General features: G+C 35.8%; 4 protein-coding genes across 7 annotated transcripts; all 4 read left to right on the forward strand.

Annotated features, from left to right (window-relative positions):
* Nucleotides 1-1,531: 1,531 nt before the first annotated feature.
* Nucleotides 1,532-4,565, forward strand: LOC149406188 (RNA-binding (RRM/RBD/RNP motifs) family protein). Its single transcript, XM_089619838.1, has 7 exons — nucleotides 1,532-1,812; nucleotides 1,924-1,964; nucleotides 2,074-2,237; nucleotides 2,337-2,436; nucleotides 2,515-2,684; nucleotides 3,117-3,304; nucleotides 3,865-4,565. The coding sequence occupies exons 1-7, from the start codon at nucleotides 1,673-1,675 to the stop codon at nucleotides 4,265-4,267; spliced, it is 1,206 nt and encodes a 401-aa protein (XP_089475964.1). The 5' UTR covers nucleotides 1,532-1,672; the 3' UTR covers nucleotides 4,268-4,565.
* An 805-nt stretch (nucleotides 4,566-5,370) lies between these two features.
* Nucleotides 5,371-8,296, forward strand: LOC149406189 (pentatricopeptide repeat-containing protein At5g27460-like). The gene is made up of 4 exons (XM_089619887.1): nucleotides 5,371-5,462; nucleotides 5,569-5,842; nucleotides 6,434-7,245; nucleotides 7,357-8,296. The coding sequence occupies exons 1-4, from the start codon at nucleotides 5,413-5,415 to the stop codon at nucleotides 7,841-7,843; spliced, it is 1,623 nt and encodes a 540-aa protein (XP_089476013.1). The 5' UTR covers nucleotides 5,371-5,412; the 3' UTR covers nucleotides 7,844-8,296.
* Nucleotides 8,297-8,717: 421 nt separating this feature from the next.
* Nucleotides 8,718-11,153, forward strand: LOC149406190 (uncharacterized). 4 transcript variants are annotated; one of them, XM_089619974.1, is made up of 5 exons: nucleotides 8,718-8,857; nucleotides 8,987-9,091; nucleotides 9,373-9,437; nucleotides 9,542-9,646; nucleotides 10,794-11,153. In XM_089619974.1, the coding sequence occupies exons 2-5, from the start codon at nucleotides 9,004-9,006 to the stop codon at nucleotides 10,962-10,964; spliced, it is 429 nt and encodes a 142-aa protein (XP_089476100.1). In that variant the 5' UTR covers nucleotides 8,718-8,857; nucleotides 8,987-9,003; the 3' UTR covers nucleotides 10,965-11,153. The 4 variants fall into 4 exon arrangements, with proteins under 4 accessions (XP_089476100.1, XP_089476139.1, XP_089476175.1 ...); XM_089620013.1 differs by having other exon boundaries at nucleotides 8,719-8,857; nucleotides 9,344-9,437; nucleotides 10,785-11,153; XM_089620049.1 differs by having other exon boundaries at nucleotides 8,719-8,857; nucleotides 9,344-9,437.
* A 3,126-nt stretch (nucleotides 11,154-14,279) lies between these two features.
* On the forward strand, nucleotides 14,280-17,826 carry LOC149406191 (protein kinase PVPK-1-like). The gene is made up of 3 exons (XM_089620101.1): nucleotides 14,280-14,718; nucleotides 15,151-16,008; nucleotides 16,875-17,826. Exons 2-3 carry the CDS (start codon nucleotides 15,275-15,277, stop codon nucleotides 17,701-17,703), a joined length of 1,563 nt encoding a protein of 520 aa, XP_089476227.1. The 5' UTR covers nucleotides 14,280-14,718; nucleotides 15,151-15,274; the 3' UTR covers nucleotides 17,704-17,826.
* Nucleotides 17,827-23,666: the final 5,840 nt, after the last annotated feature.

Below are 23,666 nucleotides of genomic sequence, written 5' to 3' on the forward strand. Positions count from 1 at the left end.
TGACTTAATTATATTAAATCCTAAATAAGCTATTTTTAGTAAATTTCGAAGTTCATAAGAAAAAAGCTTGTGAGTTTAAAAAAAATATATTTAAGATATAAAGAAAATTACTCTGCGCTCGTTTCATTTTTCTGTTTTTTCTTCAAATTTTCGCAGTAATAATTAGTAATATATAACAATTAATAATCAATAATAATCGTTAATATGTCTCAAGATTATATGTTCTTCACAGTAAATAATCGTTAATTTTTGTTAATAAGTATTTGTTTATCTCTTTTCGTCAATATTTTTATGGTTTTGTACATAATTAATTATTGTTAATTATCATTGATACGTGACCTTTATCTTCTCTAAGAGCTTTTTTCTGCGATTTTAATGTGTTGAATGACTTATATGTTTTGGTTTTCTTTTTTAAATTGTGTAATTGGTTACGTGTACCCTTAAATATGCCTTATTAATCGCATCATTAATTTTTTTATCTTTATTTTTCGTTTTTTCATTATGAATTAATGCGCTGGACGAAATTTAAATTAAATGGTAATTCAGTCTATATCTGATAGGAAATAATGTTGTGTAGCTAATAAATAATAATTATCCAAACGGTGCTATTTTGCAATTTCAAGTTTGAAAATGGTCATAAATCTACACTGCCCATAAGAATTTAATTTTTTTAAGATAAAAATTCAACAAAAATAGCATTTTAATTGAATAAATTAGAAAATAGCTCTAATTTTAAGCTTAATCAAGATTTTTTTTTTTTTTTTTGTGAAATACTCGAAGTTTGAGAATGTTACTGTTAGAAAATATTGCTATTTAATTTCAGGCATATATATAGGCGAAAATCAATGAAGTATAGCTATCTGACGTTATTTATTTTTAGTTGGTATAATAAGTGGATTTGTGACCTAAAGACTTGTTTTGTTGTTATGAAGATTCTATATATTATTTATCTTATTTTTTCTTTATTGTCTCCTCGGTGCCTCCATTGTATTTGTATAATACATCAACTCACTTCGTTATGTAATAAAAGTTGAAATAAATAAATAAATAAAATGAAAATTAATAGAGGATATATAGCTAAAACAATTTTTTTTTAAATTATACAAAATAATCAAAGTGGTACCCAATGATTGACTTTTCGGAGAAATCAACCGAAAACCAATCGAAAATCGCATTACCGAAAAAGATCGGTATCAGTCCGACATTTATCATTTTCGTTATAATTTATTGGTGCTTCTCGATGGTTTCCGGTGCTTTTCGAGAGTTTTCGTTCGTCGCAAGCATTTTTTTGCCATTTTTTTTCTTTTATATTTTCGATAGAAAAGTTTAAGAGATTTTATCAAATTTTGAGATTTTTTTTATTTTTTTTTCATCATTTTTAACTTCAATCCATATGATTAAATAGTTCGAACAATGAATATTAAAAATATAGTTTAATTATTCGAATTATTTTTTTAATTTTTAAAAAATTTAGCCTAAAAATTTCGGCTAATATTGTAAGAAGATTTAAATGGCTAAATTTCTCCATAAATAAGGGTTTCGAAGGAGAGGAAACGAAAATCAACACTTGTCTCTCTCTAGGGCTCGAAAAAACCCTTTCTTCTTCTTCTTCTTCTTTCTTATTCTTATTCTTCTCTCTCTACTCTGCACTTCAAATCTTCGATTGACAGCCATGGATTCACAGCCCAACGAAGCCAACGTGAACGGAGAGTCCCGCGAGGCCGAGAGGTTGGACCACACAGACGACGACGGAGGAGAAGAAGAAGAATCGTACAAGTCTCAGCCTATGACCGGCGACGGAGCGAGTCCTGGGTAACAAATTCTCTCACAATCTTTAACACCTCTGTTTGATTCCCGAGAAATTGTAGGTACGAGTACGAAACTAGGCACGAATCTTAGTTGAAAAGCCTCTTCTTTTTGTAGGAAAATCTTTATAGGAGGTTTAGCCAGAGAGACCACTTCGGGTATGGTTCTTCGTTGACGATTTTCGACTCAATATTATGTAGTGATTTTAGTTTTAGAGCTTTTTATTGAAGCTTTTTTGGTGGATGGAAAAAAAAATTAATTCTGCAGCGCAATTCATTAAGCATTTCGGTAAATACGGTGAGATTATAGATTCGGTGATAATGAAGGACCGAAAAACTGGACAACCTCGTGGATTTGGGTTTGTGACTTATGCCGACCCTTCTGTGGTTGATAAGGTCATTCAGGACAGTCATATTATCAACGGAAAACAAGTAGGGCTGCTTTTTTGTTGTTTGGTTATTGATTAAGGGGCTTATAGCTTTAATGTATGTTTGTGTTGATGAAATCGCTTTTTCGTGGACTTTTTGTAGGTGGAAATCAAGAGGACAATTCCAAGAGGAGCTTCTGGGTCTAAGGATTTCAAGACCAGGAAGATTTTTGTTGGCGGAATTCCAACAGCGATGAACGAAGGTGTTTTTTTTTTCTTTTCTTGTATTGATTGTCTGAGCGAATTTTTTCTAATAACCTTTTTTGTTTTGTTAATTGCAGAGGAGTTTAAGGAATTCTTTTCAGAGTATGGAGTGGTGAAGGAACATCAGATTATGAGAGACCACGCGACCAGTCGTTCCCGTGGCTTTGGTTTTGTCACGTTTGAGACAGAGCAAGCTGTTGATGATCTTTTGTCGAAAGGGACGAAGATTGAGATGCTCGGTTCACAGGTATAAGCTAGACTGAGCATTTGTGTATTGTTGACTTGAAACGAGTAGAAATCATATGTCAGAATCAAATTTTTCATAGGGTTCTAAATCTCGATTGCGAACTGAATCTCGTTTTTGTGCAATATTCACAATTGGGCGATTCGGATTCAAAAGATAATTCTGTCCTTTCTCCTTGAGCATGAATTTCACTTTACATTAATGTTGGTTGACTGTTTATACCTCTCATATATTGATAACATAGATGTATCAGTTATGAGTATCAGTTAGGATCTACTCTGCATTTTTTCTCCTCTCATATAGCCCAAAGCAGAGACAATAACTTGTTTGCTTGATAGTGCAACCGAGCCTTTTAGTTTTCGCACACGTCACAATTTATCGAAGTGTCTATTCGATGCAGATTCTGACTTCAATTATTGGCGTCTCCTTTTGCAGGTGGAGATCAAGAAGGCTGAACCAAAGAAGCCAAACGCAATGCCAGCCCCGTCGAGCCGGTACAGCTCTTCATCAAGGTCCACGTTCGGGTACGCTGACAGTTATGAAGATTACAGCTCCAGCTACAGACTTAGCGGGCCCTACGGTGGCCGACATGGGGGTGCCGGAGGATACGGTGGCCCAATCAGGTAAAGATGAGCCTTTTCACTGCTTAAAAGAGTTTTATTTTTCAGTGCTCTTTAACTTAAAAAAGGGTCCATCAGGAAAAAAGCCGACTTAAACGTTTGACGGCTAAATAGCGGTAAATCTTAGGTAAATAGCCACTTTCATATGTTTACAGACGTAAATCTTAGGTAAATAACCACTTCCATATATTAGGCTATGTCGTCATTTACGGTTATTTACCTGAGATTTATCAAACGTTGGTTATTTAGCAATGTCAAACGTTTAAGTTGGCTATTCTTTTAATTTAATGTTGAAAAAGGGGGAAACTGTGTTAATTGAGAAAAATCATACAAAATAGCCATTCGAAACTAGTTGATTAGCTAAATAACTAAAGTGATAAGCTTTTAGCAAAATAGCCCTAAAAATATTGAGCCCTATGTTCTACCACTGTCAAAAAAATTAATGACAATGTACTTGTACATTAAAAACAAAAGAATAATCCACTTTTTTTTTTCTTTTTTTTTTTTGAGGAAAATAATCCTCTTTGTTATGGTGTCAATTAATGTTCCTTATTTACTCTCAGGGGATATGATGAGTATCCTGGAAATGAATTCAGCGGAGGATACGGAGGAGGCTACGGCCCCGGGGTCGCCGGAGGCGGTTTCGGGTCTTACCGAGGCGAGCCCCCGGTGGGATACTCGGGGCGTTACGGCGGCGGAGCGTACGGAAGCCGACCGTACGATATGGGCGGTTACGGCGGAACAGGCCACGGTTACGGCGGCGGAGGATACGGCGGGGCCGCCGGAGGAAGTGGCGGTGCTGGTTACGGAGGCGGTGGCTACGATGCGGGGCTCGGCGGCGGCTACGGCGGCGGTGGCGGTGCCGGAGGTGGTGGAGGGTCCTTCTACGGAGGTGGTCGGGGAGGCGGCGGCGGCGGTTATGGTGGCGGGGCCGGGAATGGCCGTTACCATCCGTATGGAAGATAGAAATATTTCGCTGTGTTGGTGTGAGTTGTACTACTAAAAAAAAATTAGGGGGGTTTAAGGATTTTCTCAATTTGTTTGTAGCTTTTGAGAATTTTTTTTGTTTTTGTTTTTTTTGTTTCTGCAACTCTTTGGTATGCTCATCATGTTTTGAAGGTTCTCTTGCCTGAGCCATTCCATTGTGGGTAATTAAATATGATCTTCTCTAGATTTTAGACTGTGGAAAAGAGTTTTGTGTTTATTTATTATTTTATTATGCCTCCCTTGGCTTTGTGCAATGGCTGCATCATCTTATTATCTTTTTTTCATGTGAGTAATTCCAATCACCTTTTGAGTGAGTTTAGCTTTTGATGAATGAGCAAGCTCTGAATATTTCATCCTCTTCTATTCCGCTTTTTCTACGTATTGTCCGAAATCCTCTCAACTACTTTGAGAACACAAGACCATCCAATCCCGGGGTCTTGAGCGACACTATGTTCACTAATGGAAGGCGTTTTCGAGGGGTGGTCTATCAAAGTTTGTGTAGAAGTTTTTTCCTATCACCATATGCGATGCTCTTTCTCGAGGTAAGCCAATGACCCTTCTCATCCCCGATGCTCTTTCCTATCACTATATACGATGTCTAGGGGATAAAATACTTTCAAGAACAAGTAACTCAAAATGAGTATTGTCTCGTTTTTCTACCTTCTTTTGGGGTTTTCGAATTAAGTCATCATAATTTTTCTTATCAACATGGATTTTTTCGGGACCTTTGATTAATAGTGTGGTTTCTATTATAAACCACCGAAATACCGATAGTTTGTTGCATAATAAAGTGTCCCGCCCTTTTTAGACACAGTGAGCGAGCCACACATTTCTCAACATTTGACGTCAAATACGTTCCTCTACGGTCCCAACATTTGGGACTAGAGTCTATGGCCTGACTCGTGTTCGGTCTCTGAAGGGGTTTTTTGACTTTTAAAATTGTTTTGCTAGTTTTGTTTTAATAATTGAAACTTTGGGCTTTTTAGCTAAAAGTCGTATTTTTCCAAAATTTAAAAACAGGTCCCTTCAAAACATGTCGAGGCTGAAATGTAAAAAAAAAATATTATATAGTCTTTTGACAAAATTCATCATTTGTTAGCACAGAGAAGCCGTGAAACAGATTGATGAACTGCTCTTCCATGGCTGTCCAATCGCTTCTCGCCAATCTCAAACGGTAATTTGCCTATCAATACAATCTCATGTTTTTGAAATTTCTAATATCGCTATCCTTCATTCTTTTTGTTTCCGACAAGTCATACATGTGAAAATGAAAATCTCAGAGCCAAGCTTGGACTGCTTGCGAATAATAATCATCTATGGAGGCAAGTTCGCTGTTATCACCGGCTCAGGAAAGTCAAGCCGAAACAGAAGGTCCTGAAAAAGATGGCCAAAGACAAGCTCTCTCGAGAGATTCTGAGCCTTAACTATCCCGATGGGTCTGTGACTACCTTGTTAGAGAAATGGGTCGATCAAGGAGTTAGGCTTCGATGGAACGAGCTTCAGAGTCTCTCCGCCGAGCTCATGAACTCCGGGCGATACAGCGATTGTCTTCAGGTCTCATTTCTAGATTCTGTGATTTCGTTTTCGTTACCCAAAAAAAAAAAAATTATATACATGATTGCAAAACCTATGGATATTATGAGAAGTAGGGTTTTGAGAAGGAATGTATGTGACATTGTTTCAAAGTATTAAGGTTCAATGAGAAGCTCATTGGGTAACTCAGTGGCGGCAGAGCCAGAATTTGAACTCCAGGGACATATTTGAATTTTTTTTCATACAAAAAAAAAGAGTTCAATATAGAGTTCTTTACTAGATTGATTTAATGCAATATGTTGTTCTTTCTTTCTTTCAAGACTTCTAGTGTGTCAAACTCCGGGATCATCAGGTTCAGGGAATTTCCTAACGAACAATTTCAACGAAATCTTTAAATTTCATATTTTAGCTACCACAATAGTGTATTCCATTGCACACTTTTCGTAACCCAAAAATAATCCAGGGATGCGTACAATTTTTTTTTTTTTCCCCGAGAAGAGAAAGATATGAAAAATCATACATTTTCGGGCTAAAAATGTAAAAGAGAGTAAAAAATCGGGTTTCATGATTAGAAGTATCATAGTCATCTTGGGTTGCTCGTGAATAAAACAGATAATGGAGTATTTGGAGAGCGAAAGCAGATTCCGAATGTCGCCGGAGGATCACGGAGTCAAGACGGGATTGCTCGCGGAAGTGAGAGGCATCGACGAAGCCGAAGAGTTTTACGAGAACATGCTGAGGTGTCGCCGGGGCTACAGCTTCGCCTCCGTGAAAGCCTCTTCTCTCCCTCTCCTCCGAGGCTACGTCGAGGCGCTCGACACCGAGAGAGCCGAGTCCCACATGGAGAGAATGAAGAGCTCGAAGATGGCCTCGAACGCCGAGCCCTACAACGAGATCATGAAGCTCTACGTGAACACCCTCGCGTTCGACAAAGTGGGTCTCGTCGTGGCCGAGATGAGGCGGGCCCGGGTCCCGCTCGACGGCCTCTCCTACGACCTTTGGATGCGCTCGTGCCTCGAGTCTTCGTCCGATGGGGTTTGGTCCGTCGAGATGGCTTACAAAGCGATGACGAGGGACCGCGGGAACGGAGTCGAGGTTCGGTGGAGCTCTCTCTCGACGCTAGCGAGAGCGTACGCGATAGCGGGCCGGGTCGAACGGGCTTCCGTGGCTCTCCGAGCCGCCGAGAGGAAGCTTCGCTCGGGCTCGTCGCACCATTGTCGGCTCGCATATTCCGAGCTCATGGCTCAACACGCTTCTCTCGGGGACAGAGACGCGGTTCTCCGGCTCTGGGGCTCGAGCAGAGCTCTCGGCGGAAGCTACAAGCCCGTGATCTCGTGCCTGGTCGAGATGGGCGAGCTCGAAGAGGCCGAGAGGCTCTTTCGCGAATGGGAAGCGGGTCCCGGGAGAAAAAGCGGGGACGCCAGGTAAAAGTTGGCAAAATGGTTAACCGCGGCCAAAAAGAAAAACGTTTAAAATGTGAATCAATTGACTGATTAAATTTTAACCGGTCTAAATGCCCGCCTTTAACGCGCCAGGGTATCGAACGTGCTCTTGAGAGCTCACGCGAGGAACGGAGCGATGGAGAGAGCCGAGGCGTTGCATCTTCGGACGCTCGAGAGAGGCGTTCGACCGAACTTCTCGACGTGGAGAATTCTCGCGGAAGGTTGGGTGAGAAGCGGAGATATGGAAAAGGGAATCGCGGCGCTGATGATCGCGAGCAACACGTTCGGAGATCGGCCGTGGAGGCCTTCGCTGGAAGTCGCTACGGCGGTTTCGGAGCACTACGAGAGTCGAGGGGATTTCGAGGCCGCGAGGCAGTTTGTCAGGACCGCGCACGATTTCGGGTTCGCGTCTCTGGCGTTGTACAAGTCGTCACTGAGGATTCACCGTTCTTTTCGTGAACCTGCTCGGGAAATCCTCGAAATGATGGAGAGAGATGAGATCGAATTGGATGACGAGGCTCGCACCCTCGTTGAAATCTGCAGACAAGAACCGAAAGAAGAGCTTTGGTTTAAACACTGAAAAATGCTTCGATTTGATCTAGCAGATAAGAGTCTCTGGTAACTTCTCTTCGATGTAGTCGAGCAATTTGTCCCTCGGTTTCGGTTCTGATCAGGCTCAAGTCCCGAATCTTCTGAGCCAATCCATCACAGAGTCCGAGCCAGCCAGCAGAGATGTCGATAAATTCATGTTAGATCGATATGAAAGAAAAACTGATATCAATGTGGTTGTTTGTATTCAACGGTTAAAAAATATCTGAGCAACTCTTTTCGATATATTTATTTTGCAGAGGAGTTTTAAAGACTTTGTTTTTTTTTTTTTTCACTCTATGGGGCGGTGAAGGAACATGAGATCAAAAGAGAGACCAGTCATTCCCGTGGATTTGGGTTTGTCACGTTTGAGACAGAACAAGCTATTGATGATCTTCTGTTGAGGGGACCAAGATTGAGATTCTCGATGATTCACGGGTAAGATATATTTCTACATTGTTGACTTGTGACATGTAGATTCTGTTTTCAAATATTTGGCGGAACCTTTAATCTATATTTTGTTTTTCAATCTTGATTATGAACTGAACTTCATTATATTTAATATTTATCATGCAAGGTTCTAGGATAGAAGATGATCATTGATGCTAAATTAGTATGGATTGGAATCTAATAGAAGAACCAATCCTTTTTTTCTTTATATATATTATTATTTTCTGACACGTCATATAACCATCGGACTATCTATTCAGCTCGGACTCTGACTCTGATCGTTGGAGATCAAGAAGGCGATATGAATTCGATTTCATAAAACAGCATGAACTTCAATTTCAGCGCGAAACTTACAGTGCTATGGCTAGTGGGCTTTTTGCACAATGATTTTCTCAATTTGTTTTGTAGCTTTTGAGAGGTTTTTCTTGTTTCTACAGCTCTTTTCTGATCTGAGCTTCTTATGATTTGAAGGCTCTTTTTGTTGGTTGAGCCAGTTTTTTTTGGCTAGTTAAATGCAATTTGAAGATACTCAAATTCCAAAACCGGAATTGTTCAGGTTTTGGTTCCAATCGAAACGAAACATTTTAGTTAATGGAATAGTGACTGGAAGAATTTTTTTTTTTTTTTTCTTCTTCTGATATTTTAATTTCTAATGTATATATTATTATTATTTTGAATGTTACAGGATTGGAAAGCTTCGTTATGGTTCGGCCTGAATTCCTGCCACTTTCAGATCATTCCGATTATTATTATTTCCAAGTTTTAATCAGAAACTCATTCAATGAAACAAGTAGGAGGTTATCTCTTTATTTTTATTTTTTTATTATTATTTAATATATGTACTCAGATGAGAACACGTGTATATTAAACTTATGAAACTAGCCAATCAAATAGGTTCGTTTTTGCTCGGTGGTGGTGAAAAATCATTCACACAACACAAGCAGATTTTTTATTTTTTATTTTTTTAAAAAAATTCTTTTTCACACGTTTTTCTTTCTCTCGCAATTCTGGAAAAAAATATCATCGTCGTCTCGGTCTGAAGAACTGAAGCCCTCTCATCCAAACACGCAGAGACAATAATGGCAATGGCGTGTTGGACCGTTCGCGTTGGATCATCATCATCGTCGTACCCAAAGGTCTTCAATTTCTTCGTTCAAAATCACATTCTTTTTCGAACAATTCACTTCAAGCGAACTTCTCTTCACTATTTTTTTTCTCAATTTTTTTTTATTCGCTTCAGATTCAGTGCAGAAAGAAGGAGAAGAACAGAGAGAATTTCGACCCTTATAAAGTCGTCGAAATTACGCCTCCGCCCAAGAATCTCGGCGTTCGTTGCTTCCCTCCTGTAAGTCTTCAATTCCAAACCCTAGTTCCTAGAATTTATTGTACTTTTTGAACGACCTTTCTATGCAAAAAAAATAAAAAATTTCTTCTCAGTAAAATAGTGATTATTTGATTTGATTCAAGTATTTATGGTTTATGATATTTTTTTTCGTGGAAGCATTGATTCAAGTGATAAAAAAAAAATGAAAGTATTGTATTGTCGGAGAGAGTGAATAATGTGAATGAGTTGAGCTGTTTACAGCTTCATTCGTGGGACAACCCAAGCAAAGCAATCACACAATAAAACTAAGAAACTAGTTGCACCAAAAAAAAAATATTGGTTTCCAATTTTGCTGCTTTTTATAATCGTGGCATGTTTATGGGTTTTGGGATAAGCAATAATGTTGAGAAACTTGTCTGAGTCCATCTTTCTAGGGTGGAAAGACTAAAAGGGAAAAATAAATTATGTTTTGGGATTTGTGGCTCTGAATAGAAAGCGTTCGTTCTTCTTTTATTCAAAGTTTTCTTTTGTTTTTTTTTTCCTTCTCTGTTATGTGTTGTAGATATAGCTCTAACAAACATGTTGAGGTGTTATTAATGAATAACTCTCTCACCTTTTTTTTTTCGGGGCTTGCAAATGTAATCCTCTATGAGTTGAAAAAATGTGACTTTTGCGTCGAGATTGTAGAGGAAGTTGTGTTATTATTAGGTTCGGTTCAACATGAAAGTTTGCAAAACATTGGTTTTAGAAGATCGTAAACAAATAATATTTGTTTGAGCGTAGATTCAAGTGAACTTGGACATTAATTTATTTCAGAATAAGGTCTTGAAATCAATCATGGTCTCATATAAATTGATAATTGCATATGAATACCCCTTTTTGTTTGATTCCTTGTGCATATATGTTGCCCTGTATCGTATAATAATAATAATTATTATTATTATGATGATGATGAACAACTCACCCAAAAGTTGGAAAACCCAACTCGCCCGAAATTCGGAAATAGAAGTCTCTATCAAGGTCCACATAGGTCCTAATACTTATCATTCTTAATGATCTGTCATGTTTTGGTGTCATTCAAGGAGTGGCAAATCGAAAAAAAAAGGAAAATAAAAGATTTGGTTTTGATGTCTTTTGTTCTTTTTTTACTCGTTTGAAGAACTTGCAGTGTGGCGAGAGTGTGACTATAGAAGGCCAGACCTACACGATCTCGGCTGTGACTCATCGGTACCAGCTTCGAAAAGGCAAATACGAGCCTAGCGAGAAGAGACTTGATGTCCTTTCCACCGGGAGATATATCTTGAACTTATACCTTGAAAGTTTGCTAAACAAGTCTTGAAAAAAACACATCTTCAGGTTTTTGAGTTCATCTGAGCAAAGTCCAATATTGAGAATATGATGCATTTTAATCATGTTCCCATCATTTGTTTGTAGCGTCTTATCCTTATATATTTGGTACCATGTACATATAAAAAAATTTTAAAAAAAAAGATGTATTATCATTACTATTACTAATATTATCAATCAAGTGGGCTGTAGATTGAGAATTTCCCAGAACCGAGTTTTTACTTCCTGTCTCTTTCTTTGTATTCTTAGTGAATCAATCAAGTTAACATTATCAATGTAACCAAAGTCTCTTTTGTGTGTGCATGTATGTAGTTGAGAGAATAGTGCATAATGACCTATTTATTGTCACTTTTAACGAGTCATAACTCATAATAGTCAAGTAAAGATTTGCAGTGTTATTCCGTTCATGCACATCTATGGATGTCTCTCACCAAAAGTTGTGTGTTTTGTATTTACCATTGAAACTCAACAACCCAACATCATGCATGCCTGTTGCTTCATCCTTTTTTGGGCCTAAAGAGACCACACATATATGTCTATAACTATAACTATATATATATATACATATATATATAACAAAAAAATTAGATAACTAGCCACTTTTTATGTTTGAGATTGTTATATAGCCTTTTTTTTTTTTTTTTGTAAATCTTAAGTAAATAATCACAAAAATGACGTGACATTTCGTAAATCTTAAATATATGGCTACGCTTTCGTAAATCTTAAGTCAATTTTCGTTTGTAAATACATGGACGTTGCCATTTATCTAATATTTATGAAATGTTGTCTAAATAACAATGTAAAATTATAAATATGACTATATACTAGCACTAAAAAAAATAATATACTAGCCTTAAATGTTTGCCATACCATTAAAATGAATGAATTTGTTCACTTAATAAATGAATTGACATGTCACCGGACTAGCAATACATAGTAATAGTAACAATTTTGTACAATAACGTTGGATTAAATTCTTTAGAATTTAAATATTTTCTGAAACACTTGAATTTCCACTTTTTGAAATTTTGATTTTTCAAGTAGAAAAGTTTTTAATGCGGTCTATTAAAACAACCATGGAATTGAGGTTCCTTGGCATTTAAAGCTTAAACATCTTAGCTTTATTGTATTTAAAAAACAATTAATTAAGTTATAATGTCTCTTAAAGGTCGACCTTATTTTCATGTTGGCCGTGTATATATAAAGCATTTCAAATTTATCTTCATAATATTTACAAACTGTACTAAGGTAGCCGATTATTTATTATCCTCTAGTAAAATATAATGGAAAAATACATATTATTATTATTATTATTATTATTATTATTATTATTATTATTATTATTATCTAAGCTAACACACTTATTCTGAACGAGCTGACATGAGAAATAAAACAAAGCAAAGTATTTATCTAAATAAATGAGCAATATTACATATTTTTGTAATTTCTAGTAGCTTTGCAGTTATGGTTTAAAGTGCTAGATTTGCCGTTGTAAAACACATTTTAAAAAAGCATGGGTTGTATTAAAATCGAAAGTTAGATTGTCAACTAAAACTTAATTAGAGGCTACAAAAACTCAGTATTTCAGGACTTATTATCAAGTGCTTTGAATGCCTTTAAATTCACGCAAATGGAAGAAGAAGAAAATAAAAACCGATTGCTGTTTAAAATCTTTTGATTCGTTTTTCTAATTTACATTTCCAAAAAATTTAGAATTGTGGTTCGTGCGTACAATAAGACCCAAAATCAAGAGAGTGTACTTACAGTTGACAAATGATCAGTAGCGTATATAATCCCTATAAATAACAACGTCAAAAAAAAAAAAAAAATCCCTATAAATAACATCGGGTAGTCATTAGTATTTACAGTAATTATCTGAATTAGAACTTAAAAGGCGTATGATAGCATTGTGCGCCGCCGGGCGTGAGAGCCGCCACGTGGTCGTGGCGAGAATCACGTGGGTGCATGTGCTGAATCCATCTCGTGCGCGCGCAAAAGGATTTGATAGAAATTAGTGCACTTACCTAAAGAGACCATCCATGTGATTACTATACTATCAAACAAAATGTTATCAATTAAAAAAAATATATATAAAATAAAACAATAATCCATATATAGATGTCCTTCACTATGCTGCAAAGAAAGACTATTGTCTGATTCCCGTAAATCCTGCAAGATCCGAACAAATATTAGAGATTCACAATATAATATCTATTGAAGAAGTTAAATACATGTTGAAATTGCGAATCATGACCACATTCTACATATTTTTATTGAAATTTGTAAATAAATGAATGAGAATACTTACCGTTTCATGAATCACGCTTAAGAGATTGTGCGACTTCATTTTGTTTTTACCGCTATACATTATCGTGGACGAAGAATGGATTGACAACTTTTTCTTATATAACTTCAATGATTGTTTTTTTAAGGACATCTAATCTAAGGAGTACAATATAAATTTTAGAGTCCATTAAATATATAACTATATTTGCAATTTAACATCATTATACAGTCAACGTTACATAAATTTTAGCTAAATAATCACGTCCATATATTTACACCTGTAAATTAACGTTAATACTCTATTATTTTATTTCTATAAAAGAGCAAAAGAGGAATTTCGCGTTATCTTTATGATTATAATAATTTTAAACGTTTGTTTAATTACCTAATTTTTTTTGTAAATTTTATTGATTTATTCAATGTATAAGTTTCACAAAAGCAATAACAAGAAACCAGAATAAGTGGCTTTCTTGAAAGCCAAAACATCCTAATATAATACGACACCTTATTATTTTAAAATTTATTTATTTACTTATTTATATATCGTTCCTTTGGAGTTATGTTTACTTGTGAAGTTAGATTACTAGGTATTAATTAAAATGTAATTTACAACGAGTTTTATTAAATAATACATTGTTCTCAAATTAGATGCCATAATATAAAATCAGAAGTAATGATGTACTCATTCACTTTATCTCTTCTGAAAACAAAAAATTAATAATATAGAAATATCATAAGACAGCCATGTATTAGGTTAAAAAAAAAACCTTTAATATAAAACACACAAATATAAGCTGCGATATCTAATATTTTAAAGTATTATGCACAGAATACACATATAAATATATTATATTAATTTTTATTGATATTAATATTAAAGTATTGAATTGATAATATATTATAAACTTTAGTTTCATTTAATATATTAAATTCATATTATAAAATTCTCAACAAGAAATTAAATTTCATTAACAAACCAATAGGAGCCTTTTTGGTTTGCTTTAACAAAAAAAAAAAAAAGAACTCTCACACACAGAGTCACAGACACACTCATTCAATGATTCATTCATTCCCAGAACACGACGAAAAATATAACAGAAAAACAAAAACACTCATAACTTTCTCTGTTCCTTTCTCAACTCAAAAGAAGAAGGAAAATAAAAAAAAATAATAAAAATAGTAAAAGAGAAAATCTGTCGATTTAATTATTGCTGTTGTTGTTTGTTTTGTTTCAGTTCTTTTCTTTTCTTTCTTCTTTCTTCTTCATTTTTTTTTAATCTTTCTCTCCCTCACTTTCTTGTTTCGATCCGATCTGAAGCTCTTCTCTTCAGTGGAACAAAAAAAGAAGCTTCTCTCAAAGCCATTTCACTTTCTCCGCCCAAAGAAACGAGCTCTCTTTAACGGCGTGTGAAAGATTGCTTCTTTTTATTTGCATTGCTCACACTCTATCTTCCAAGAAGGTAACACTTTACTCTCTCTCTCTCTCTCTCGACTTATTTAATTAATTAATTTATGGAAACTTAGTTTTCGTTCTTTGTTTCCCTACGCCGTGTGTTGCTTAGAAAGACCCGAGAAAAAAAAATGATGGATTAGGTTGGGTTATTACTTGTATTGGGTCTTCAACGCGTTGAAATTTTATTTTTATTTTTATTTAATCTAGAAACATATTCCTGAGTTTCTTGGCCTACAAACAACGAAATTATATCCGTCTGTTTTTGGATTCTGAAATGGGTTTTCAATTGCCAAAAAGCAAGCCTTATATCATTATGCTGTGATTTAAAGGCTCAAGCTTTAGTTGTGATTATATAAACGTATCTCGTGTGATTCTGATTTCATTCATTTCAAATCATTCTCTGATTCATGCTTCTCTTTTTTGAAAATTCTTTGGGCAGGCATTGAAGTCTTGAGATTCTCTTCAGCGATGGTTTTGTCACCATCACCATCATCATCATCATATCACACGAAATCAGATTCAGAATCAAAGAATCATCACTAGCTTATTATCTCCACCCGAGAATGGAATCATCGATCCTCGTCGAAAAAGTCCGCTCGCTTTCGATCGCCCGTTCCCCGAACCAATCCAGAGACGGTACAACCTCCTCGTCCGCGTACTTTTCCACGGCGCAGAGCTTCGCCGCCAAAAAACCCGCGATAATTACCCAAAAACCCGAAACCGCCCCTGAGTCTCCGCCGAGCCCCGAGGAAAGCCTCTACTCGGCCACGCTCTACTCGGAGGCGAAGCAGAGCTTCACGAACACGGAGGACCCGAGCGAGAACCTCCGCAGAGAGAGCTCCGAGGAGAGCGACGTCAGCGACGAGACGAGCTCGAGCAACGGCTCCGGGGCCCACGCCAGCAAGCCCCACAAGGGAAACGACGCGCGGTGGGACGCGATCCAGGCCGTCCGATCGCGCCACGGGGGAGCGATCGGGCTGAGCAACTTCAAGCTGGTGAGGAAGCTCGGGTCGGGGGATATCGGGAGCGTCTACCTGGCGGAGCTGAGCGGGACCCGCGCGGCGTTCGCGATGAAGGTGATGGACAAGGCCACGCTGGCGAGCCGGAAGAAGCTTCCGAGGGTCCACACGGAGCGGGAGATCTTGCAGGCGCTGGATCACCCGTTCTTGCCGACGCTGTACACGCACTTCGAGACCGAGAACTTCTCGTGCCTCGTCATCGACTTTTGCCCCGGCGGGGACCTCCACGCGCTCCGTCAGCGCCAGCCTGGCAAGTACTTCTCCGAGCACGCCGCCAGGTTCGCCCGAGCAAAAACTATTTTCGAGTTTATGATATAATATTTTGATTTGATCTAGAGGAGTCAGAAACTCGGGAAAAAAATATTTGAAATTTTTATTGGTAAGAAATTTCCGGAGGAATAAAAGCTCAGGGAGGAGATTCGTGAGCGTGAAAAATGGAATGCTCTTTTTGAACCAGTGTTTAAGATTAATTACCTATAGGCTATAGTGACATTTGGCTGATATTAAATTTTATTTTCTCTGGAAGTTTTCTCTTTGAAATTTGCAATATTTTATTTTCTAGAAGTCGTTGTCGGATGTATTCCTTCTTAAATCGCAAGACAATAACAGACGTTAGAATGGTATGTTCTACCTTTACAGTGACAGAGACGCGAAAAATACTAGGTAAAGTTTTCGTCTGAAAATGAAAATTCTTGGTAGGAAATTTCCAAACTAACACTAGGTAAAGTTTTTGTCTGAAAATGAATTTCTTGTAGGAAAGTTCCAAACTAATACATCATGATCTTCTTCTTCTTCTTGTTGATATATGGCACAAGTCTTTTTGGCCTGTAACAGAGCGAAAGACACATATAAAAACACAAAGAAAGTTGAGAAATAATCACCTGTTTCAAAACAAATTTTCTGATGTAAATTTTCTGCATAAACCATTACAAAGTAACTTATAGAATGGCATGTTCCCTTTTTTTTTTTTACCTGCACAGGGTCACAAACGCTGCGAAAAAATATCGCTTAAAAAAAATATGTAAATCTCCAAACAGAAAATACAAACGATAAGTTGCGCAAATCTGGTTGCTTTCAGAACCGCGAAAAGTACAAAAAAAATTAAAAAAAAAAAATTGACATTTGCGGTGTGTGGTATTTGCAGATTCTACGTGGCGGAAGTACTTCTAGCAATGGAGTACCTTCACATGCTGGGGATAATCTACCGCGACTTAAAACCCGAAAACGTCCTCGTCCGCGAAGACGGCCACATCATGCTCTCCGACTTCGACCTCTCTCTCCGCTGCACCTTCTCTCCCACCCTCTCCCACAGCCCCGACGCGGGCCCCGCCGCCCCGCTCTCCTGCATGGTCCCGCGGGACTGCGTGGGCCCCGCCGCCTGCTTCGGCCCCCGCTTCTTCTCCAAGAAGAGCCAGAGCCAGAGCCGCCACGTCAGAAAGAAGGCGGGGCCCGCGCCGGAGCTGGTGGCGGAGCCCACGGGGGCGAGGTCGATGTCGTTCGTCGGGACCCACGAGTACCTGGCGCCGGAGATCGTCCGCGGGGAGGGCCACGGGAGCGCGGTGGACTGGTGGACTTTCGGGGTTTTCCTGTACGAGCTCTTGTTTGGGAGGACTCCGTTCAAAGGCGCCGGGAATCGGGCAACGCTTTTCAACGTGGTGGGCCAGCCGCTGCGGTTCCCGGAGGCTCCGTCGGTGAGCTTCGCCGCCAGAGATCTCATCCGCGGACTGCTCGTCAAAGAGCCGCAGCACCGGCTCGCGTACCGCCGCGGGGCCGCCGAGATTAAGCAGCATCCGTTTTTCCAGAGCGTTAATTGGGCGCTGATTCGCTGCGCCAGTCCGCCGGAGATTCCCAAACCGGTGGTGGCTCCGCCGGAGATTCCGAAGCCGGCGAGCGCGAACGGGAACGGGAAGTCTTCTTCTCGGGACGGCGAAGTCAGGACTTCGGGTAATTATGTAGAGATTGATTTCTTTTGATTTTTTTTTTTTTTTTTTTTTTTTTGTTGGTATGTCTCCTTAAATTGTTTTTTTACATGTGTAGTAGTAATGTGTGGTTTTCATTGCAAAATTGGATATATGACAAAGAAAGAAAGAAAGAGAGAGAAAAATAAGGATGAGTGAGAGGCTCTTAGTGAAATTGCAAGTTTCTGCCAAGTGAGGATGTGGGTTTTGTTAATCATCTCTTACTTGGATGATTTTTCATTCAATCATATTCATATTCATATTCATAGTTTTTGAGAAGCTTGAAGCACAGGGACAAGAACGTAACAGCATTTTGAAAAAAAAAAGGAAGTAACAAGGTTTTGGTGTGAATATTTCAATGCCGTTTGTTGGGTGTTTGTTTTGTGGGAATCCGTTTTATCACAACGGCAATGGTTTTTTGGTTTTAGAACCGCGGTGACCGGGTTAAATTCGAATAAAATTTACTGAGGCCTTAATGTATTATTTAAAGACTTATTATATAGTGGCTGCGAGTGAAATTAGAATACCAGGTGTTGGAAGTCTTTGTAAAACACGTAACTTGCTGGACAAGTAAGCTTGACAAAAAGCTGTTGAGCGATCTTGTAAGCCTTTGTACATATAGTAATTGTTACTTACATTACACAAAAGGATTTGATTACTTGGTTTAGATAGAGAAACACTTGAGAAGCATGTCCGAATAAAATCTTGTAAGAGAAATAATGCGAGTGTTTGTGAGAAGTGTTCCGAGGATAAATCCAGAAGTTGGAGTAGATTCTTTTATGACCAAACCATAGTAAAAACATCTTGTGTTGATTGTATGTTCTTTACTTTCTTCTTGAGCGATTGTGTGATCGGTTATCAAGATCAAGTTCTGCACTTGATATTCTTGAGACAGATACAACAAAATGATATCTGGTTTTCGAATAATGTCTTCGTGGATGTCAAGTTTCAAATTTTCTCCCGAACATGTTAGCGAAATTGTCCATAATTTTGGCAAATTGAGTAATGAAGTTTACCAGGTACTCTTTATACTCGTAAGATTTTCTCACAAAATTTGATTTCGATAGGTTTTAGCGAGACATTTTCTAACAAAAAAAAAAAACAATAATTGAATAATTTAATGTTTAAGGTTGTTTTTTTTTTCAGTTTAATTTAAAATAAGGATTGTTCATAGTTCCAATTAAAAAAGGGAAAATAACACATTTATACCCTGTGTTTTAGTGAAATGTCGAGTTTAACCCTCGGTTTTCAAAAATGTCGAGTTCATACCCTCTGTTTAACTCAAATGACGAAATTATACCTCTGTTTAACTAAAATGACGAAATTATACCCTGAAATAGACAACAGTGTCACGAATATTCTTTTTATTGACTTTTCATTGACGTTGACTATAATATTTATATATAAAGACCAATTATCTTTATTCATTCGCGCCATATATGTAATTTACTTAAAAACTAAAAAAATAAACAACAATCTCTTAATCGTGAAGAACACAGAAAGAGGCAAAGAGGTAAACATCGATAGTTGATAGTCATCAAAATCGCATATTCGAACAGAGAATCCAGGATTTAGAGTTACAATTCGAACACGGAATGAAGTCGTTTCTTAGGAGGTATTAGTTTTATTATTTAATTTCAATTTAAGGCTATTTTTATTTCAAAATTGAGAATTTGGAAGTTAGGCCACTGATTTAGATTTGATTTGATTTTTCTTATATAAGAGTTAATATCAATGAAAGGGAGATTTGTGACGCTGTTATTCATTTCAGGGTATAATTTTGTCATTTTAGTTAAACAGAGGGTAAAATTTCGTCATTTTAGTTAAACAGAAGGTATGAACTCGACATTTTTGAAAACCGAAGGTTAAACTCGACATTTCACTAAAACACATGGTATAAATGTGTTATTTTCCCATTAAAAAACGGACGTTTATTCTTGATGCGAGCATACCAAAATTGTTATGTGTAGAGTTTCCTTTATCCAATTAACATTAAGTAAAGATTAACCAGCCCGCCCAAACATTGGTTTTGTTCCATTTCCATTGTTTTGAACCTTTGATTGCTAATTGTCATTGTAACTTGTAGGAGAAGGAAAATAACCTTTGACTGTGTAGTAAGTAAGTAATAGAATAGTTAGGCTCGGAAATTGTTAACGATGCAATGCAACATGATTTTGATTTGGTTCCTATTTAGTTAAATTCTCTCCTCTCTGTCGCTTTGGATTCTAGTACGAACATGTGTTGATTTTGTTGTGTTATTCTCTAATTGCTTCAAAAAAATTGCAAATATCCTAAATTTAAGCCCCGTGACTCCCAATTATTGAAGGTATCGTACGACAAGTTCAAACAGAAGAACCAAGACTAAATCAGACATTAACTATCATCTTAACTATAGTTTAGATTTAGAGTAAAAAACATACGAATAAAATTACGTTACATTAATGAGACCAACTAGTTCGATGTTGATTTGCTTGATGTGAGCTAAAAGAAAAGACTTGCTTTGTGTTTATGTTATTGATTCTTAATAAGAGAGTTTACTTTTGAATCTTCTATATATTTATTCACAACGTCATATCAAATTGCCTTTGTTGCGTAAATCTATTAAAAGAGAAAAAAAGGGTTTCTTTAATTTGTAAGATAAGTAATATAGTTTGTTTGTACAACGTATATTTATATGATTATGAACAAATCAGCATCAAATAATAATAAAATAATCAGAAGATGTAGAAGAAAGGAAAGACAAATTGAGCAAATGTATATATTTATATGATTATGAGCAAATCAGGATCAAATAATAATAAAATAATCAGAAGAAGTAGAAGAAAGGAAAGGAAGACAAATTGAGCAAATGTATATGTTTCCTAATCCCATTAATATATGCGATGGATGTTGCTTCTACAATTGAGATTTCAGTCCTATAGTTCAATAAACAATCAATAAAATAAAGAGATTATTTTTAAAGTATGATCATTAAAAAAGTTCTTGAGCAAATTTAATAAATATTTTTAATCCAAAATTATGACTAAATTTTTCAATAAATACAATTTTATTGTGGATTAATAAATACAGTTATTATTATTATTAATATTTTTTTAAGACAGTTTTAGTGGGAGTGAGGATCGAATTCACAACCTCCTTTAACAAATTTATTGACCTCTACTTTGACACAGTTATATATTGACAAGATTGTCAATAAATAATTATACTTTTAAAATAAAAAATATTTATTAAATTTAGGTCAAATTTTTTTAAATAGTTGTCTGTTTGTTTCTTAACTTGAAAACTGTTTTTTACTTTTATAACTTGAACAGTTTTATGAAAAAACTGAATTCACTGTTTGTTTGATGATTCTCAGAATACAACTCAAAACGTTTTCAAACTGTTTTCTGTTTTAATGAAGAAAATCAGAAAACGGTTTTTAGGTGTTTTCCAATTTTTTCACTCAACTTTTTTAACTCTTTTTTTTTTTTTTAATATCTGCTCTTGACATCTCCTTCCCTCCTATCAACATCATTTCATTTTCCTTGCTTTTGATTATCGAATTTGTTTTCGTTCATTGGAAAACTTAAGTTTTACAATTATGGCACTTTAAACAATCGGAATTCCATTTTACAAACTGTTAATTGGTCGTGATCCTCCCGTCGAGCACATAAGTTTTCACTATTTTTAGTCAACATTAGGTATCAAAATTTGATATTTGTTGTATTGACTACAAAGACAAACAGTGTTTTCCGATGAACTTGTGAACAATCATTATAACTGAAAGTACGACCATTATATTTGCAGCAAAGACTTTCAATTAGTATATAACTCGACGCCTAATTCTTATGTGAATTATTACAATAAAATTACAAAAAACTAAATAAAAAAAACTGAAATCCTTATCAAACAGTTATTTGAAAACAACTGCAAAAAAATTTTAGACTACAACTATAAGAAAACAAAAACAGAAAATAAAAACAGTTTGAGTGAACTACCAAATAACAGGCCCTATAATAATAATCCAAAAAATAAACTTCACGACTCAAAGAGTCAATGCCACGTTCCAGATAGTGAGTGGTTAAGTGGGCTCGGGCTTTTCTGCTCCAATTTGATTGGAGAGGATTCGGTAGACCATCACGCAATGGAATCAAAAGTTCCCCCGGTCAACTTGTGCGATTACATGCTTTTTTACTTTTTTATTATTATTTATTTTCATGAATAAATTATTCTAAGAAAATACAATCTGCTTTTAAATTTAATACTATCTATTTTCCTAATCCCTGCACCTAGAAAAACAAAGTTAAAAAAACCTGAGCCATGATTTAAAATATTTACTCTGTAAAAAAAAAAAAAAAGCTATTTACGATTGGCCTTTAACTTTGGAATATTTTTTTGGAGCAAGTTTTGCAGTGACTCCAAATCATGTAATTATACTTATAAGTTAGAAAAAGGCTGGAATCAGGTATATCAAGATTCAAAAAGTGACCTATTATCCCAAACCACAAGCAATTAGGTTATTGATTTGTGAACAGAATAAAAAACGCAAGTATTTTGCTTCAAAGTTTATTAGTATATTTTGCGTTGCGAAGACTAACGAAGGCATTCTTAATGACATATCATTTTTTTTAAGACAACATTTCAATAAATCTTATAATATATGCAGCACATATAATCATTTCTAATTCTTTTTGTCTTGAAGGGCACGCTACATTTTGTAATCAATTCTATTTTATTTTTGGCTCCTAAATATTTGGGGGCCAATTTCGTTTTTTCCTAATTTTTCAAAAGCCTAAATCTACAAGTAATAAAGTAAAATATATACTAATATATATATATATATATATATATATATATATATATATATATATTTCATTCATATGTTTTGAAACATTCAAATTCATCAAATTAAGTTATGAGACCTTGTGACAAAAAGGCTGGTTTGATTAGTAAAACACCTCACTTGACGTTTATTCGAAATGAAAATTTTATCATGACAGAACGATAAAAACTAATTTTTTTATTTTGTTTTACATTGTGGATGTTCACTTTTACCTCAATCCTTCGCGAAAGTAATTTCTTCATAAGAAAAAAGAAATTCCGAAACCATGTATGTCTTTAAACTTAGGCTTAGTTGGAGTGATATTTGTTTTAATAATTTTTTTTTAAAATTTCAAGTTTACAATATTTTTTTTTAATAAGCGTTTATAATATGTTTTAGTTTAGAGGTTTTGTAAAAAAATAGATGGTATACAATTGATAATTTAAAGCTATTTTACTCCTAGATTAGGAGTTTATGTACCATAATAAAAGTCGCGTAATAATAGAGGGACTGTTGGGCTAAAACAAAACCTTGATTTTTATTGGGAAAATAACACATTTATACCCTGTGTTTTAGTGAAATGTCGAGTTTAACCCTCAGTTTTCAAAAATGTCGAGTTCATACCCTCTGTTTAACTAAAATGACGAAATTATACCCTGAAATGAATAACAGCGTCACAAATCTCCCTTTCATTGATATTAACTCTTATATAAGAAAAACCGAATCAAATCTAAATCAGTACCCTAATTTCCAAATTCTCAATTTTGAAATAAAAATAGCCTTAAATTGAAATTAAATAATAAAACTCATACCGCCTAAGAAATGACTTCATTCCGTGTTCGAATAGTAACTCTAAATCTTGAATTCTCTGTTCGAATATGCGATTTTGATGACTCTCAACTATCGATGTTTACCCATTTGCCTCTTTCTTTGTTCTTCATGATTAAGAGACTGTTGTTTATTTTTTAGTTTTTAAATAAATTACATATATTGCGCGAATGAATAAAGATAATTGGTGTTTATATTATAAATATTATAGTCAACGTCAATGAAAAGTCAATAAAAAGAATATTTGTGACACTGTTGTCTATTTCAGGGTATAATTTCGTCATTTTAGTTAAACACAGGGTATAATTTCGTCATTTTAGTTAAACAGAGGGTATGAACTCGACATTTT

This window comes from Urtica dioica, chromosome 1 (assembly GCF_054948205.1).
Source record: "Urtica dioica subsp. dioica isolate 48M chromosome 1, U.dioica_male_clone48M_v1_H2, whole genome shotgun sequence".
NCBI classification, from domain to species: domain Eukaryota; kingdom Viridiplantae; phylum Streptophyta; class Magnoliopsida; order Rosales; family Urticaceae; genus Urtica; species Urtica dioica.